Raw genomic sequence first — 17,802 nt, 5'->3', positions numbered from 1 at the left:
AATTTCATGTAAATTTTCCAACTTGGAATATTAAAAAAAGAAAAAAAAATGAAGTGCTCCATTTTTAATTCCCATGGAAATTTTACCAGAGCTTTCTGGAGATCGAAAGTAAAAATTACACCCGTTCACAACTCGGAGCACACGTTTCTAAAAAGCCAGATGCTCCACGGAGACACGATGGGCGTCAACTTCAGCAGGTTTCTCTCACAAGCGTGTCCGCTGCAGACAGACGAGGACTGGGGACAGCTCCACCTAGAAGAAGAAGGGAGACAGGAAATTGACGCACATTCGCACACAGCGCTATCATTATGTGACGTGCAACATCTCATCCACGCAAACATCGCGCAGGTGAGTGGTGTCGACTTAGGGGTGAGTCATTGCCTGGAACAATTTACACGCCGCATCTCCTGAGCACTGCAGCCTTGATGAGCAAACCCCCGCTGGGAGTGTATGTCACAGTGTGAAAGAGACAACTTCATGATTGTTACAGAAACAACAGAATGTCTTATTTGTTCTTGGCTCGATTCAGGGCACTGAGAGACAACAGCAAATTTCAAACTGTGCTTTGCCACCATCTTGGCTCGACGCTGAGGTGGAGCTTCATTTAGACAAAGGTAGAGCTTTGCCGCCATCTCGTCACTTACTGGTGGATTTTTTGCGACGGCAAATGCGTGCTATATGATCATTTTAGGGTCAAACATTTTTCCCCTTAGAATTAACATTGCAAAACATTTTAATGAAAAATGCTTAAAACTGGGGTGTATGGTGCTGCTCTCCCTCACGATAGGGCCTCGAAAGACACGACCCAGCTACAGTGAATCCAGTTGTGATGATGGAAACATTCTGTGCGTTTTCCTGCAGTTTAGTGATGAGTCATAGTAGCACTCGCTGAATATCAATAACAGCTTCTCGCTACACTCCCTGAATGCCCCTTTTTACTCTCCATCTGCATGATAACGTGTTTTTATCTCCACGATAGCTTCTTCTTTAAACTTGAATCACTCACCAGATGGGCTGCTGCCAACAGAGACTGAAGAGGAGGAGTGGAGCGTCATTGCTGCTTGCAGGTGGAGAGCTTGCGGATCTTGCTCGCCGTGGAGACCCCTTTGCGCGAGGGGTTGGACGAGGACGAAGATCGTCGTTCGCTTTTGGCCTTGCTGTTCAGAGAGCCCGCCTCGGTTCCGTTCACGCAAAAGGGCTTGGCCGTAGGCGGGCTGTAGTCCTCGTGCTCCAGTTCGTGATCATCTTCGGCCACTTGTCCTAAAAGTTGGAGATGGTGACCAGAAATTTCTCAAAGATGATCGTTGTTTATTTCCACATATGTAAGCTACTTAAAGCACATGTACTGGAGGGGTAGCATTGCTCTCCGCACGTGGGAGTGAATCGTAGAAAACCATTCACACTCCCAACACCAGAACCATCTCCAATGGACTCTATTTATAGAACACTTCATTCACACTGCAGCGCCAATTGGACCTAAGTGGGGCACCGCTTGGAGATGCCTGGCCAGCGCAGACGACTTGCATTTATCATTTCAGGCTGTTGCCTAGCAACTGATATAGATCGTGGATTCTGCTTTTTAAAAAAAAAAAAAAAAAAGGCAACTCTGGGATATGGTCAATATAGTCATCATCATCATCATCAAAGCACAGTGATGACATGTTGCCACCTATCAACTTGGAGCACATCCATTTTTTTTCTTCCCCTAGTGCAATATTACAGAGTACCATTTCCAGACAACTAAATATTGTAGCGAAAGCTCATCTGTACGAGTCCCTCGAGAGCACACAAACCTGGCATTGTAAAATCCTGAGTGTAGATGAACTCGTCTTCTCCGTCATAAAGCTCGTCATCGTCGTCTTCAGTGTAGCCGTGGAGGTCCTCCAAGTAGGGCACCACCGTCATACTGCGCCAAGGGTCTCGGCTCTCTGCGCTGGCGGGGATGGGCACGGGGAGCTCCGTCGGTGGGTGTTTCTTACGCACCCAGCTGGTGGGAATACATCCAAGCGGTATGTCAATGACATTGAGTGAAGGCATTAAGCTAAGATTCTACTTCAGAATGACATTCCAGGAATATGACAAATGAACCACTTACTTGTGTTGTCTTATATTTTGTATGGAAAACCTCTTTGCAGGGTCATACTCGAGCATTCCTGAAAACATCAAAAAAAGGGACCACTTGAATCACAAGCTCAAAACAGCGTGCTTTTGTTTGTCATTTGCTATTGTTTGATCAAAACCAAATTGAACGTGATAGCGAATGAATTGGGAGTGCACAGTGTCGACGAAGATTTGTGAACTTAACAGTGAAACGATCCATCTGGGATTTTTGTCAAAGCAAACTAATCCACTGTGACTGACAAAGTACTTTTTGGGCCCTTATGTGGGCTGAATGCGTCAAAAGCTAAATGTCAGCATGATGAGACAGCAAGTGATGTGGAGCAGGCACAGGCCTAATAATAACGGAACCATCTCCCTGCAGCGCTGATCATAGTTTATTTTGAACAATGTAATATTTACGGGCCAGCTATCTCTGGGATGATGCATCACACACACACGTCACACTCTGAGGGACAGAAGGACTCATGATATCATGACAGTTGAACTCCTCCACTCTATTCAGTGTTGGGCTGTAAATTCAACAGCCATTGATCAGAACAACAAAATCAGATCATTTCACTTGCTGAATCAAACTCCCCCACGGAGGCATTCATGAATGGGGGAGAACATGCCCATAAAAGGAAAAGCTGCAGACAAGTCGCAACTTGTCTTCTTCAACGTAAAAAAAAAAAAAGCAAACGGATTCATCAAGTCTTTTGGGCACTTTTTCAGGATTTCACAGGCAGTTAGTTTGCCTTGACGTAAAACCAATACGAGAATGCCCATAAAAGACTCTTGACTCCTTTTGTTTCAAAAAGGGGCTTTGGAGCAGCCTGCTGAAGTGTTTAGTATTCTGCTGAGCGCTCCAAATCAATAGAAACGACGTTAGCGGCTGAAGGGGTTTCTACCACACATGGAGGGAGGGGGTTCCCAATGACTTCTAATGTCATAGCACCACCATCTGGACACACTGATAAAGGACACCAGTGCAGCTTCACTGCAGTGTGCTTTTCCTGTGCATTCTCATCTGCTTCTCTGCATAACAAATCCTGATTCCTCCAATTTTATTTCCTCTGCTACGAAATGTGCTCGAGAAACAAATCATTTAAAACCCTTTCTGATTTTGCCTGGCTAAAAGTGCACATTTGGATAAACCTGGTTTGTTCAAAATTGATCTGGAGGCTGTCGGCATCAAAGCGTCATTTTCATCTTTTCAACTGCTTTTGACAGCATGGGCAAAAAAAATAACAACTGTGTTTTCTTGCACTTGAAAAGCCACCAAGAACAGTCCATGGATTCGACACTCACCTCGCAGCAGGTCTGAGAGGAGCGGTCCGCACTCCTCAGGAATAGTAAATTCTCCTTTGCCGATGTTCTCAAATAGCTTATAGATGTTGTCCCCCTCAAACGGATAAAGACTCGTAGTAATGTTGTATCTGAATGGAGGCAAACATGCGAATCGTTACGCGAGCTTCGAATCATTTGCTCTGACGGTACAGCTGGATATCTTTTTTGATTTGATTATTCTAGTGATAATCAGATTTGGAAAAAAATCATTGTGTGCACAATTCAAAAATGTAATAAACGCCGTGCCTACTTACAGTGTTACTCCCGCAGACCAAATGTCCACTTTAAACCCTGAAAATGTATCCAGGCCGTTGGCAATCTCTGGCGGCTGAAAGGCCGGAGAGCCCTGACTCGTTCGACACGTGTCGTCCTCGGCAAAAGGGTGCAGGGCCTGCGAAGCATGGTAAACCTCAGCACGTATTCCAACTCCATCCGTCCGATTTCTTTTGATTTCACAAAAATGAGATCCATTTATATGTGTAGGCTTACCTCAGCTACACCCAGATCCGAGATTTTAAGTGCCCCATCTGTGGTCAACAGCAGATTGCCTGGTTTAATGTCTTTGTGAACAATTCCCTGGCTGTGCAAATATTCAAGGCCATCTAAGAGTTGGCAAAAGTACCTGCGCAAAACAGAAAAGTTTGTGAGCGAGTGTGCTAGACAACAATCAAGTGATTACACATTCATGCAATCAACCGGCAGTTATTTGAAAAAGACCGGTCAGGATCTAAATTTAAACCTGGAGCTATTGTTGCAAAGAGTCTATAAATAAAATATATACAGGGGAACCAAAGAAGGGGGTGGGAGGGGACACCATAGACATACCCGTGAGCTTGAAATATAGGAAACCTTTTTTCCGGGACGCTGTCCAGCATTTCTTGCATCCCGCACACGCAATACTCCATCACCATATACGTAAGTCAAAGGTCAAGGGCATTCAAAACGTTCAAAGAAAAATACACTTACTGGTCACAATTTAATGACGTAAAATGTCAAAGATAATATTAACAGTGTCAGAGAGTTATTGAATCCAAAATACGTTTATTATTGCGGCTCATTTTTTCATTCGCTATTCATTGACGTTCATAAAAACAAGCGCGACTAAAACCACAAGGATATATTTTTTGCTTCTCCTCATTATAGAGAACGTCCACCAATTGAATCACATTCTTGTGTTGGAGTCTTCTTAGCAGCTGAATCTCCCTGTGCAAAAAGACACAAACCACATGGAAATGATTCATCAAGGGTTTTCTTGATGCTTTCCACACGCTTATGAACCCTTAAAACCAAAATCCCAGGCAAGCTCAACATTCATCACCGAGTTGTGACGGTTCACAATACAGTGAACTCGCAGGTGGTAAAGACAAGCCTTGCTGTGAACGGTAAAAAAAATCTGCAAACAATTTACACCCTTCGAAAAAGAATTTAGAAAAGCACAAAAATGACAACAGAATAAAAAGTCCTCAAGTCTTTTAGTACCATTCAACTGTAACCTAAAACCGGGGCGGTTGGGCCCGTAGGATGCAGAACTGATTCTTTAAACACGCCATCTTTGAAGACTTGCTTGCCTTTCGTGAACTCATGCAACTGCTCCCTAATGCTTCCTCTATAATTAGCGCAGGCTGCAGTGATATTTAATGGTGTATGGTGTGATTAAATCCTCCAGTATTCTGCAAAAAAAAAAAAGGGAGCTGAGAAATGCTGAATCAGAGGGCAGAATCGGGTGAGGGAAGACAAATCATTAATAATTAATTAATAACTGCATAGTTCGCTTGACATCGCAGTTTCATCCACGCGTAGCTAATGTCAGAAAGAAGAAAACGGTTCCAAAAGAAATCTCGGCACGCCGAAAACAAAGCTGGCATTGAAAAACACCGGACCACTCTAATGCCGTAAAGTACATATATAGGCAAATCCCTAATTTTTTCCCCCCTGTGAACAGAATATTTAAAAAGTATGTTGTAATATGTTTAAGTGTGTTTTATTAGGGAAATGAGGTGGGAAAATAAGCAGCCCAAAATGTAAGGTTTTAAAAGGAAGGACGTCACACGAGACCACTTTCCTCCAGGCTCACCAGCTTATTTCCACACAAAGTACGAGGAGTAGAAATTATTTGTGTTGCTCCATTGATTGCTCCAGCCAGAGAAAACATTTTTTGCACGCATTATTCAAGCGCAAAAACAAGATGGAAGGACACTCACTTTTTCACATTGGCTTCTCCGTTGGGAATCCTCCTTAACTTCTTCTTTTTCAGTATCTTGACAGCCCTGCGGCAGAGGGTTTCAGAGTCCAGCATCTCTTTCACTTTGCCATATGATCCCTCCCCCAGCAGGTCCCCCATCAAGTACTTCCCTATCAACTTCGCTCTCTTCCTGCGCGGCTGATAAATCACCTCAGTAGAATCGATGCGGTGAATGAACGTGTCCATCTCCATCAGTTCGTTTTCATTCAGGTAGTTCAGGTGATGTATCTCCCCGGTACTCATGACTGATCCACAGAGTGAGCCTCGTGTGCAAACTACTTGGAAACAAATCTTTCTGGTGGTGACGAGTAATCCACTGTTAACCTCTTGGCCCAAAAATAAGAGGTAAGAGAAATACTGAAGATGGGAGAGGGAGACCTCAGGTTGAGGTAGGGATCAGTCTAGATTTGTAAACATTATTGTTCTTATTAATAAAAAGCTGCACACTGAGGTGAAAGTGTATTAGGTCCACTATGTTAGTGTTTCATCATGTGCCTTTTGTTTGAGACAAGTGCACTTCAACAAAAATATATTTATTTTTTCCCCCCACTTAATTAATTTGATTCACCCTTATGTAGGGGCCACCAGCCCTGGTTTAAGGCCATGTTGCACAGTTCTGTCAAGGATCCATGCTGAATAAATAATATTGGCAGCCTCGGGACACATGTAAACTTGGACTGTATCCAAACCCACTTCCACTGCTTATTTCATGCAGCTGGGCTAAAGTGGAAAGACCAAGCCGTCCGAAAGTGTGCTCCTCCCGGCTTCAGGTGGCCTCCATTCCACCACGGTGCAGGCTGCCTTAAAAAAAAAACAAAAAAAAAACGAGGGTCATTTAAACATTAATGAAACTGCACACTTCTGAACCAATCAAAAAATCGGATGGACCGTTACGGGGGTTCCTAGGGAGGGACTTTTTCCCACATAATAATGATATTATTACAAAACACTTAAATTGGAGCGTTTAACATAAAATAAAATGATATAGCAATGACAAATATTATGCTGAACTAATAGCTAGCCAGAATGCTAACGTAGCCTTGAATGAACTAGCCTGCTGTATCACACATTTAATATTATTTTCAGGGTGCACATTCAACAAAACATGTGGCTTAGTCCACAAAGTTTCCAAAGAAAAGAAAAAATACTATGAAGTACAAAAAGCGAGCATGGATTTGGATGCGTAAAAACGTCGTCACGCATGTAAAGCTAGCGGCGAAATGCAGCTCTTGCTAGCCATCATTGACACTACAAACGTCAAGCCAAGCGCTTTCCATTTACCGGTAATGGTGGAAGAATGAAATGAAACTGTCGGTGTGTGTATCGTTATCTTAAACCAGAACATGCACTGACGACGGGAGCATCATCCAGACAAATCCAGCTCACAGGGGTTGCGTCCAGGTCCCAATGTAAACTGCTAGCTAGCTAGTTCATTGCCAAGTTGCGGGAAAACTCACCTAAAATCCTGTTGTGTCTTTGCTTGGTCCCAGTCTTTATTCGTTTCTTGAATGTCGGTCTTCAGAATAAAAATGATGTAAATCGAACCAAGTTGCATATAATTTCTTTCCTTTTTTTGTTGTTTTGTTCGGACTCTTCGTATTACTCTCCAGTCAGGTCGTCGCCATCTTGTTTACCTCCCCCCTAAACTCGAGTCAACTCGCACCGACAGTCAGCGCGTTACTGCGTCAAATCAAAGTTTGCAAAAATGCAAAGTCCAAGCGCGACAAGCAAACTTTCAGACAAAACATTATTTTTACATTCCAACAGAATGGCTTTTTGGAAACATGATGCCACCAGTGTGTATCCTCCATGATGGCATGCAGACATTTGCAAATTATGAGCCGGTTTCATTCATCACTTAAAAAAAAAAAAACGTTATTCACCTTACAGGGGAAACGCCTACCAACTCCCCCCCACACACACAAGCAAAGCAAGCCCCCCACTTACTAATGCATTGGCCAATTCTAGAGTGACTTTTCCTTGGCTGGAGTTAAGAGTTATAATTATCTCAAGTAAGCCCCTTGGAGAATGGCATAGTGGAGGTCTGGTTTCATTTATCTGTCACCTTTCTCGCAACAAGGCTCCCCCAAACTGCAATCATTTACGTTCATTACCAGGGAAGAGTAAAAATGTTGACATCATGTAATTAAAGCAGACAAGGATTAGGGAACAGAGAACTTTGAAATTGTAGTCTCACCGAAGGGCGTCTTTATTTTGTGTGTAATACGGTACAGTAATTGTGATACAGAAGCAGTTGGGATATTCAAACCTCAATGAAAGCTAATATTTAGGGCAGTGGTTCTTAACCTGGGTTCGATCGAACCCTAGGGGTTTGGTGAGTCGGTCTGAGGGGTTCGGCGGAGGTCCGAACATACCTGATTTATTGTGTCACACTATTTTTTTTTCTTTCTTTGAACAAGGTGATGTTGATACACAGCTCATTTTGTGCACCAGTAATAAATATTGATGTGTTGAATTTAAATTGAAAAAAAATCACTATAGAGTGATTCGGTGAATCCGCATATAATACTGTTGGGGTTCGGTACCTCCAACAAGGTTAAGAACCACTGATTTAGGGGGAATCTTGCAGGTAGTCATCCTTGTTATCCTGTTAACACACACACACACACACACACACACACAAACACACACAAACGCACACAGGCAAATAAATCCATTCCTATTGTGCAATGAAATCCAATTTTAGAAGTGAATTGAGTTTTCGGCTTCCTTTAATTTCCGTAAGCAGCTGTCTTCTGTCAGTAATATGGTCTCCGTGGATTATTCTGCGAAAAGAAATGTTTGAATAAATTCCGTGATCATGACTACCTACAGTTGTTATGCTGCCTAAAGAGCAGATGTGAGGTTACCAGTGGATTAGGTCTAAAGCGGTAGGCCAGCATCATCCTCTTTCTGAAGGCGTCATACTCATCGTCGCTTTTCGACAGCTCAGCTGGACGTTCAACGCCGAACCCTGCGCCATTCGACGCTGTGGTGCCCCTGCAACCGGACACATATGAACTTTGAGTCAGTTTGACCGTCACTAATTACCCAACCAGTCCAAAAATAAAATGTCCCAAACAACTGGGTTCTACAGTAATAATAGAGATGCACCGATCCGACTTTTTCAGTTTCGATACCGATACCGATGCTGTGGCTTTGCGTATCGGTCGATACCCGATACCGATCCGATATTATGGTTGACTTAACAAGCTACATACCTCTACATGTGGAACAGAAAAGACTAAAGGCAATGGCATCAGGCATGACTACACAGTTCATTCCTAAGACAAAATGTAACAAGATAAAGCAGATTCATGCAATGAACTATTTATTTGTAACAAAAATTGTGCAACAGCAGCAATAAAGTGTATCAGCATTTAAATTCAAGTAAATTAGGATACAAACTTCTTTAAAAAAAAAAATACAAATGTTGCAGCTGAAACTGCACTGGGCAAATATAGAAAGGGTGATCAAGCACACAGTAACCAAATATTAAAATAAATAGTAAACATGTAAACATTAGGTGCCGTTTCACATCACTCATGACCTGTTGATGCTCTAAATGCTCATTTAAGCAGCAATGAGAAGTGCTCCCTGAAAACAAGCTCCGCTTAGTACTAGTACTATAACTGGCAGTACTACCACCACCCCTGGCAACATTAGCTTTGCGGACATTACAAACTGCCGTCGAGCTAGTTGGCGTGTTCAGTTTAAAGTACCTCCACACAGCTGACTCTTTCGTTCGCTCCATGTTTGCGTTTGTTTAGAAAACTATCGTGGCATGCGGCACACGTGCTGCTGACGTATGACGTAGCCGCGGCACACGTGCTGCTGACGTATGACGTAGCCCGCGTCCCAATAGATTAAGGAAAGGATCGGCTCACAGATCGGCTGCATTTTCCGATACCCGATCCATCAATTTTGTTGATATCGGGGCCGATATCCGATCCAGATATCGGATCGGTGCATCTCTAAGTAATAATAAGGCCAGCTCGAATGAAAATATTAGCTGTCGTGTAAATGCCGTTGAGTCGGAGATTACAAATACTTCAAAAGTGGTGAAAAAAAGAAAACTATTTTACAAGCACATTTAACTGTGAGAAAACAAAACTGTTTTGCACTCACATAAAAATGAATTCAATGCAGTGGAATAAACTGAAATGGGTTGTGACATAATCAATATTTTTTTTGTCTATTCAGGATGACACAGTAACGCAAGTCCATTCAACTCAGCAAACAGAAAAAATAAAAGGACCCACGACTGTATCGCTAAATACGCACTTGTTGACAGGAGCCTTGATGCCCTGTCCTTCACTGCCGAGACCTTCGCCTTCCTTCCAGCCCATCTTCATCAGCATACGGAAACCAAGATTCTCCACCGTCAATTTAAACTCTTTGTATTCAGAGTAATCTGGGTCCCGCCCCTCCTGCAAAGGAATAAATAACGGCATTTTAATTTTCCTCACAAAAGGACAAAAAAGGTAAACAAGAAGTTAGAGAGAAGACAAATATGTTCATATTCAAAAAATAATTGAGATAATTCCAACAACAGCTAACCTTGAGTGCTTTAAAAGTCTCCATAAACTTATCCAGCTCCTCAGGAGGTAAGAAGTCTCCAATGAAATGTTTTCCTTTGCCCATATCTGTCAGAGATTCTGCCCACTCTGAGGAAATCAGCGAAATAAAGAAACAGCGTTACTCCGAATATAATAAGGATTGGAAGATAAACGCTGCCTTTTCATTCTTGTCAGCCTTACCTCGCGTCTTCTCCATTTCCATTTTTCGAAGCCGATGCTCCCAGGTGCCGGCCTCCTGGTCCACCTCTTCGTCACTGTCGTACTCGTGTTGGTGGTCTTTAATGGCCTTCTCCCACATCTGCTGCATCTCGGCCATTGCGCGCTTGTGCTTCATGATCATGTCGTACATCTCTTGCATCTACAAAGTGTGTGTAGTGGGTGGCATTTAATTAAAGTACAAATCAGGAGTGACATTTTTTTTTTTTCCTTCTGGCTAAAGTGCTTTTTTCATTTTCACCAAGTGTGTACCAACAACTATGTACCTCTTGTTGCTCTTTGAGCTGTCTCTTCTGGTCATCAGACAGCTCCGTCACACCGACAAGACCGGCGGGCTTCCCCTTCTTATAACCAAGACCTTGAAGATCCTGAACTAAAACAGAACCGTAATATTAATTGCAGAGAACCCGCACCATTACGCTCCAGACGCCGCTTGTGGGTTTTCCAGTATGTTCTAACTAGTAATGGTAAGTACCTGATAGAGATGGTACGTTGGGGTCTTGAACGCCAAGCTCTTGGGGGACAACGATGGGTGGAATGGGAAGCTCCACTTTGTCATCTTCGGAACCCCATCTACTTTTCCTCTTGCGTTTGACAGACGGCGTGTCTTCCACCTGACTGTGCGCTTGAGATGCCGGGGAGAACGTAACCTGGGGTCGTGGAGGAGCGGCTGGTCTCTGCTGCTCTGTCCTGGACTCCGTCGGCGCAGGTGAGGAAGTCCTCGAGGCTGCGGCACGATACTCCCGTAGCTTCTCTTTGTAGTAACGGTTGGCTGGGTTTTGGTGGTCAAATAAAAAACTGGGATGGGGGGGATTTTAAAAAAAAAAAAAAAAAAAAAAAAAAAAAGCACGTGAGCCCGAAAGAGTTTCAAGTTTAAAGTTGATTTTAAAGAACCTGACCTGAAGATGGGGTTGTCACGGTTACGCTCGATGGCGATGCTTTCCACCTCCGGGCCACCCTCAGCCACAAACCTGGCCAGCTTCTCGGCCACTTGCTGGGTTTCCGCGTCCACTGGGGGGGAGACTTTAAGCAGTCTATCAGTACGGGGGCTCAAATGACACTCTATTACTGTACCATACTCAACTGGCATCATACATCACCAGTCTAGAGCTAATGGGGGATAAAAAAAGAGGAAGGAGGAGCAACGAAAACAGCACTGGTGAATGGGTAATTGGGTTGATGAAACACTTTTTGCAGCAATGTCAACAAAAACTTTATATTGACACAATCTAGGTGCCATTTAACTCTTCTTATTGTTGTCACTATAAAGTTTTAAAATGACTCATTTGGAATTGTGTTCAGAAAATTACTTCGTTCATTAGAAAATTAAAAAAACAACAACTTAAAACTAGAAAATTAAATGACAAGTATTGCGCCATTAACCACCACACCAAAAAATTGTCGGAACACAAAACTTTCGATTATTTTTGTGGAATCTGGGAACCATAGTCCGATAGATGTACAACTACTTGCAATGCGCAAGCAAAGCACTAAATATGAAACAAAACACAAATCACAAGAGAACTAGTTCAACCCACAACGGTGCCTTGAATTTTTTCCGTGACAAAATTCAGTTTCTAAAAAGAAAACAATCGAGGCCTTACCATTAACTGAAGTGTTATTAGGCGCTGGAGCATTCTTTCTTAATTCGGCAAGTTTCTTTTTGTAGTAGAGGTACTCCATACAGTTTCTATCATGCAAAAATCTAGAAACACAGAAGATAAAATATTGGATGACTTTTATGCACCTGGAGGAACAAAGCCGACCTTCAGACTTACGAGAAAACAGGATCATCCTTATAGTCCTCCTTGGCCCTCCTCTCCAGTTCGGGTCCTCCATCCGCCACAAAAGAGGCCATCTTGTTGATAATCAGTCTGGTCTCTGGGTCCTCTGGGGGAGAAACTTTAAGCAGGCTATCAGTACATTTACTCTTTGGTCACCAGTCTTAAGCCAAGTGTGCCCTGGGAGCAGATAAGGAATGACCCAAAACATCTGAGCTGTTTTGTTGTCCAGAGCTACACCGAAACACACGTGCCTTGATTTACCTTTCATATTTAAAAATTCGGAGGAATCAATTTCATCGTCCTCGTCTTCTGGGGAACAAAACACACTTGGCCTCGGGCTGAGAATGGGATTCTTCTTGGACTGCGAATAGTTCTTGAATTGGCTGAGCATGCTGCCGACGCCAGGTCGCTTGCCAACCAAAATGTTTTTCTTTTGCAATGAGTTTCCTCCCAGGGAAGATGATTGACTTTTGCTGTCACTGGCGGAATCTAGAGAAAGCATCAATGAAAAAATGTCAATTAATAAAACAATTAAAGCAACACTTTGGTGAACTGAACACTAGGAGGTAAATTTGTTTTAAAAAATATACATTATGCTATTGGTTTGTGGTACTAACCAGAGACGTCGTTAGGCGTCTTCTTCTGCATCATCATAAACTGCTGTAAGAAGCTGCCATCGTTTACAAACTTGTTGGAGGAGGGTCCTTGCGTAGGGGGGGAATCACTGGGTTCAAAAGAGATGAAATTATTCATTTATTTTACGATCAATACCAACTGACATTAATGCAATAAAAAACAATAATTGCTTATTGTTATAGGTTAATATTACATGTGTTTACCTTGCGGGTAGACATTTATTTGGGGTTTGTGCATCAATTTTGGCTTGCTCTGCCAATTTGGCCTCAATTTCCTTCTTTTTCTCAGCTATTAGTTGCTCTTGGCGGATAATGTTTAAGTTCATCTTCTGCTTCTGTGGTTGTGCATTCTTGTTTTTCCATCCTCCTCTTCCTAAAAGTGCAGCAGGGGGAAAACACGATTATGAATCTTTGAAGACATTTCAAAGCCATTTCTGAAGATAATACAACACCATCTACTTAGCACGTTGCAACTGACTCAGCTTCATATGCATCACGACCTTGGCGAAAGCACGCAATTTTTTTTCTTCCAATTCCTCCGTAAAAGGTGCATTTTCGTTTCGGCATTGTCTCCACTCGCTAGCAAGCACTCGCCTACTTCCTTCTCATGCACACACACAATCAGCAAAGTGGCTAGATTTGAGGAGAATCTTATTTGTGAACGATTACAGGGAAACCTGGAATAAAGTTAAATGGAACGGAGTGGCAATTCTATTGACATTGTACATGTGAGGCAGTCGAACAAAATCCTGGACTGTTTTTGAAATTCCCCTCGGGACAGATTTTTGGGGCTGAAAAGTAGGACATGTCCGGGGAAAAGAGGACGTCTGATCACACTACATTTGACTTAAAATGCCCGATTCCGCAAATTTTGTTCTACCCATCTATAAATCGGATCCAACGAAAGGACCAAGAGATTCATTAACCCATCGTGGTTTATTACATTTGGGTATTAATACATTCTGAATTCATACTTTTGTATCTTGCTACTACTCGTCGCATGCTACATACGGTCAGCTAATACTGCAGTCGTTTTGGCTACATGATGCTAACTGAATGCTAACAGGAACTAGTAGTGTTTGAAACTACATTCAAACATGAAACGTTTTACCGAATAGTTATGAATGTACCTGAATCACTCGACTCCATTGTCGTAGCAGGAAGGTAATTTAATTTTACAAACAACGTTAACAGACAATACGAAAATGTTGTGCCGATGCTAGGCTGAATGGATTACTTCACTTACTAATTTGGGAAAGTAAACAAGAACACTATTTCCGGTGTAGTGTTTTTTCAGAATAAAGGCACATTACACAGTACGTATTTCAAGGATTTGGACGTGCATTTTCTTCTACGTTTTTTTTAATACATATACTTGAACAATACGAAAATTAATAAAAATGGCTTTTGTCAAAGTAAAAAAAAACGAGTTCAGGTACAGTAAAAAAATAAACAAAATAAATAATAGAATGAGAGTTAAACCCAGCGTTCTCAGTATTTTTTTTCAATCAGTCTGTGAAATTATGATTATGATAACTGTTACGATTATCGTTATAATACAGCTGTCGTATGCGTAGCCACCGCCCCCCCCCCCCCCCCCCCCCCCCAACGTTGGCCTCCGCTTGTTTTGATAGCGATCCTAGAATGCATTGCGAAATTACGTCATACGCTTCGCGACTTCGTTCGTTCTCGCGATCGTTTGTTAAAAAACCTGCCTATGTCCAGTGGAGAAATGGCTGAAGCTTCCTTACCGTCTTGCCGGTTTTTCTGCCACCGGTGTTCAGCAGAAATAAGCCCTCGTTTACCGGTAAGGCAAACTAAGCAGCAGTTGATGTGTTGACGAGATGAATAGTGTGATGGTGATGTGTTTAACTGTGTGGGGGTTGGACAGCGAGTTACGTCGCTAACCTCGCTCGTTAACGAGCAAGTACTCGTAGTAGTACTCGTAGTAGTCGTTCAACTATTCCCATTAAAATCGTGTCATGAAAACATATCACATTTTCTCTTATTTTTAATACATTTGTGGCTTTACTGAAATGTGCCTGGCTGTGCTCAACTGTTTGACATTCACTCCAACGTCCATATAGGAAAACAACTCGAAGCTGTTTATTTACTTTTGTTTTTTTCGGGGTTTCACTCAATAAACGAATATTCGTTGGAATATAATTCCCTAATTAGTACTATGGGCTGCAAAAATGGTGTTCAATCTAGCTACTGTTGTCAGGATGAGAGTATTCTTATTCAATGATTTGTTTACCTAAATAAAAAACAAAACAAAGGGGCATTCCTCCAGCATCATGTATGCGGTGTCGAGAGTGCTACTCGAAATACGTGGATAACTTACTCTCATTTTCCGTGATATTCACTTTCTTCTGAGTGTATAGAATTAATTCATTTTTGTGTCAATATCTGAAGGACTTTACCTGTCCACGCTGTGAGTCTGGATTCATTGAGGAATTACCAAATGAAAGGAGGTATAAGGAAAAATACACGCGTACAGTTGCTCAGTGAAAATATTGAATGTATTTTTCCACTTTTCTTTCCATATAGAACTGAAAATACCGATAGCACTCCATCTACATCCTCTGCAAGGGAACAGACACAACCTACCTTTCAGGTCAGTTGAAGCCATTGCTTCTGGAATTTTACACTCTTGAGCCCACACGTGAAACCATCCTCATCATGTCTTTTCCAGCCGACCATGAATCACCAGCACTTGTTCACCTTTCCTACTGGGTACAGTCCGTTCACTCTGGGAATTTTCAATGAAAACTTTGAACTCAGAACTTGGCTACCCACAGAAGATAACAGAGCGACAGAAATTCAGCGGGAGCAAGAAATGGATCCGCAGCAACCGCGGGGGCGACATGCGGCTCAACGACAGGGTACACGCCACGAAGGAGTTCCCACATTAGAGGGGTAAATGTTTGATTCAAGTCTGTCGTGTGTTACATTGCACCCATGTTGTCGTTAACAAAAAGCACTCGTGTGATTGTTACGATAAGGTAAATGTCAAATGTATCTTGTATTTCTGTTCATACAGAATTATCCAGCAGCTAGTTAATGGGATCATAGCGCCAACGGCCATGCCGAATATTGGAATGGGATCATGGTGAGTAACTATTTTTCACATATTGTCTTCTCCTCATCATATAAGTCATGCTAACTGGCTAAATATTCTGCAGGGGTATACTTCATTCAAACCCAATGGACTATGCCTGGGGAGCAAATGGACTGGATGCCATCATAACACAGGTATAACAATTATCTTTTATAGAAGAGTTAGGTTGGAAATGTCTGCCAAGCAATAGGGAATATAGAATAGGTCAAAGCCCCTGCGTACTGTAAACAGAGTAGGTAGAATATACACTCATGTCTAAAACAGAAAATGAAAGGCTACAAGTTTGGTTTATTTTATCAACCCTGCCCAAAGCTACTCAACCAGTTTGAAAACACGGGTCCTCCTCCAGCGGATAGAGAACGGATCAAGAGTTTGCCCACAGTCTGCATCACAGAAGAACATGTGGGTAAGTTTTAAGACAAAGCTAATATTAGGAATAAATCATTTAAAAAACAATATGGAACTGAGTTGTAGTTTGCGCTGAAGGTTTATCCTAACATTTGCCGTTTGCAGGCGCTGGTTTAGAGTGTCCCGTGTGCAAAGAAGACTACCATGTGGACGAGAGCGTCAGGCAGCTGCCGTGCAATCATTTGTTTCACAATGACTGCATAGTCCCTTGGCTTGAACAGGTACTGCGCTTATTCTTACTGGACAATAATAATCATTTAAAAGTGGAGAAGAAGAAAAAAACACTTTTTTTTGTCATATATGTTCATTTAAAAGTCAGTGACCAGACAGTAGAATATTATTTAAATGGTTAAATACATTTTGGGAAAGTTGTTTAAAAATGTTGTTCACCAATAAGAACACCAGGGGTCGCAGTTTTCTATTTCTATGTTTTTGGGCTACGCGATTAGCATAAAACCGGCTCGCTTTGAGTCGCTGACATTTTGTTTCCTTCTCTTCCCTGTAGCATGATACCTGCCCAGTGTGTAGGAAGAGTCTTAATGGCCAGAACACAGCCACAAACCCACCGGGTTTATCAGAGATGAACTTCTCCCCCTCCTCATCGTCCTCTTCCTCTTCCAACTCACCAAGCAATGAAAATGCTTCTGGCAAGTCCTAGTCTCCCTCTCGCCCTCATATCTGGAAACCTCACGCTCTCGAGGAGTCTTCTCGACAGCGGCCACCAAAACAGCTATTAGTCTTAATTCTTACGGACATGTAAGTTGAGATGAATTTGTCTCAGACTTCGTCTCACTCATCATTCCTCCATTTGTGTTGACTGCTGGCCGGATGCTGCTGCCACTTTTATAGTTATTAAGGACATTGGCCTTGGAGCTGCCGCCGGGCACTGAAACAAAAATAAAAGGTAGATTCTGCCACAAGGTTTGGCACACATTTTTCTATTTCCTAGTCAAAGTACTCTTTTTACATGTTGCCTGTAGTGGCGGAGATGCGTGGGTATCAAATTATTTGAACAATACTGAGCCAGTGAATCAATTCCTGTGTGTGTGCGCTTCTGACTGTATTTCTTTGCACATTTGTTTTGCTTTTTGATTTGCACAATGGTTAGTATTTTAAGGAGACATTAGCTGAACTACAAATTCTTTTTTTTTTTCAGTAGTTTGGTTTTTATTAATAGATCCAGTGTGTGTGGTGGTGCAATTTGGGTGATTTTATGCTGCATTTTTATTATGAGAGGAAAGAAAAAAAAAATCAAAATTTTATTTATTCAGCTTATGCCATCAGTACCAGGGCATGTAAAAAAAAAAAAAATCTTACCTCTGTGAAACTGGCTAAAAGTGTCAATGAATTGTTTTATTTACTGATTTAA

The 17,802-nt window shown here is 42.1% G+C and overlaps 3 protein-coding genes across 3 annotated transcripts; 1 reads left to right on the top strand and 2 right to left on the bottom strand.

Annotated features, from left to right (window-relative positions):
- On the bottom strand, nucleotides 1-7,624 carry stk11 (serine/threonine kinase 11). Its single transcript, XM_037276292.1, has 11 exons — nucleotides 7,147-7,624; nucleotides 5,649-6,490; nucleotides 4,567-4,650; nucleotides 4,273-4,362; nucleotides 3,937-4,069; nucleotides 3,702-3,838; nucleotides 3,409-3,536; nucleotides 2,096-2,153; nucleotides 1,794-1,987; nucleotides 1,007-1,260; nucleotides 1-252 (listed from the first exon to the last, which is right to left on the bottom strand). The coding sequence occupies exons 2-10, from the start codon at nucleotides 5,930-5,932 to the stop codon at nucleotides 1,052-1,054; spliced, it is 1,317 nt and encodes a 438-aa protein (XP_037132187.1). The 5' UTR covers nucleotides 5,933-6,490; nucleotides 7,147-7,624; the 3' UTR covers nucleotides 1-252; nucleotides 1,007-1,051.
- Nucleotides 7,625-7,878: 254 nt separating this feature from the next.
- On the bottom strand, nucleotides 7,879-14,189 carry sugp1 (SURP and G patch domain containing 1). The gene is made up of 15 exons (XM_037276291.1): nucleotides 14,035-14,189; nucleotides 13,109-13,277; nucleotides 12,887-12,993; nucleotides 12,531-12,758; nucleotides 12,264-12,387; nucleotides 12,090-12,190; nucleotides 11,385-11,508; nucleotides 10,961-11,283; nucleotides 10,752-10,858; nucleotides 10,450-10,627; nucleotides 10,250-10,356; nucleotides 9,974-10,119; nucleotides 8,560-8,689; nucleotides 8,353-8,475; nucleotides 7,879-8,320 (listed from the first exon to the last, which is right to left on the bottom strand). The coding sequence occupies exons 1-14, from the start codon at nucleotides 14,051-14,053 to the stop codon at nucleotides 8,449-8,451; spliced, it is 1,890 nt and encodes a 629-aa protein (XP_037132186.1). The 5' UTR covers nucleotides 14,054-14,189; the 3' UTR covers nucleotides 7,879-8,320; nucleotides 8,353-8,448.
- Nucleotides 14,190-14,592: 403 nt separating this feature from the next.
- On the top strand, nucleotides 14,593-17,744 carry LOC119137189 (E3 ubiquitin-protein ligase RNF126-like). The gene is made up of 9 exons (XM_037276294.1): nucleotides 14,593-14,711; nucleotides 15,320-15,378; nucleotides 15,455-15,521; nucleotides 15,600-15,823; nucleotides 15,948-16,016; nucleotides 16,090-16,159; nucleotides 16,338-16,431; nucleotides 16,539-16,654; nucleotides 16,939-17,744. The coding sequence occupies exons 1-9, from the start codon at nucleotides 14,622-14,624 to the stop codon at nucleotides 17,089-17,091; spliced, it is 942 nt and encodes a 313-aa protein (XP_037132189.1). The 5' UTR covers nucleotides 14,593-14,621; the 3' UTR covers nucleotides 17,092-17,744.
- The last annotated feature ends 58 nt before the right edge of the window (nucleotides 17,745-17,802 follow it).

Source organism: Syngnathus acus, chromosome 17, assembly GCF_901709675.1.
Source record: "Syngnathus acus chromosome 17, fSynAcu1.2, whole genome shotgun sequence".
NCBI lineage: Eukaryota > Metazoa > Chordata > Actinopteri > Syngnathiformes > Syngnathidae > Syngnathus > Syngnathus acus.
Note: the sequence above shows the minus strand (reverse complement) of the source record. Positions and strands in the feature narration are given on the sequence as shown.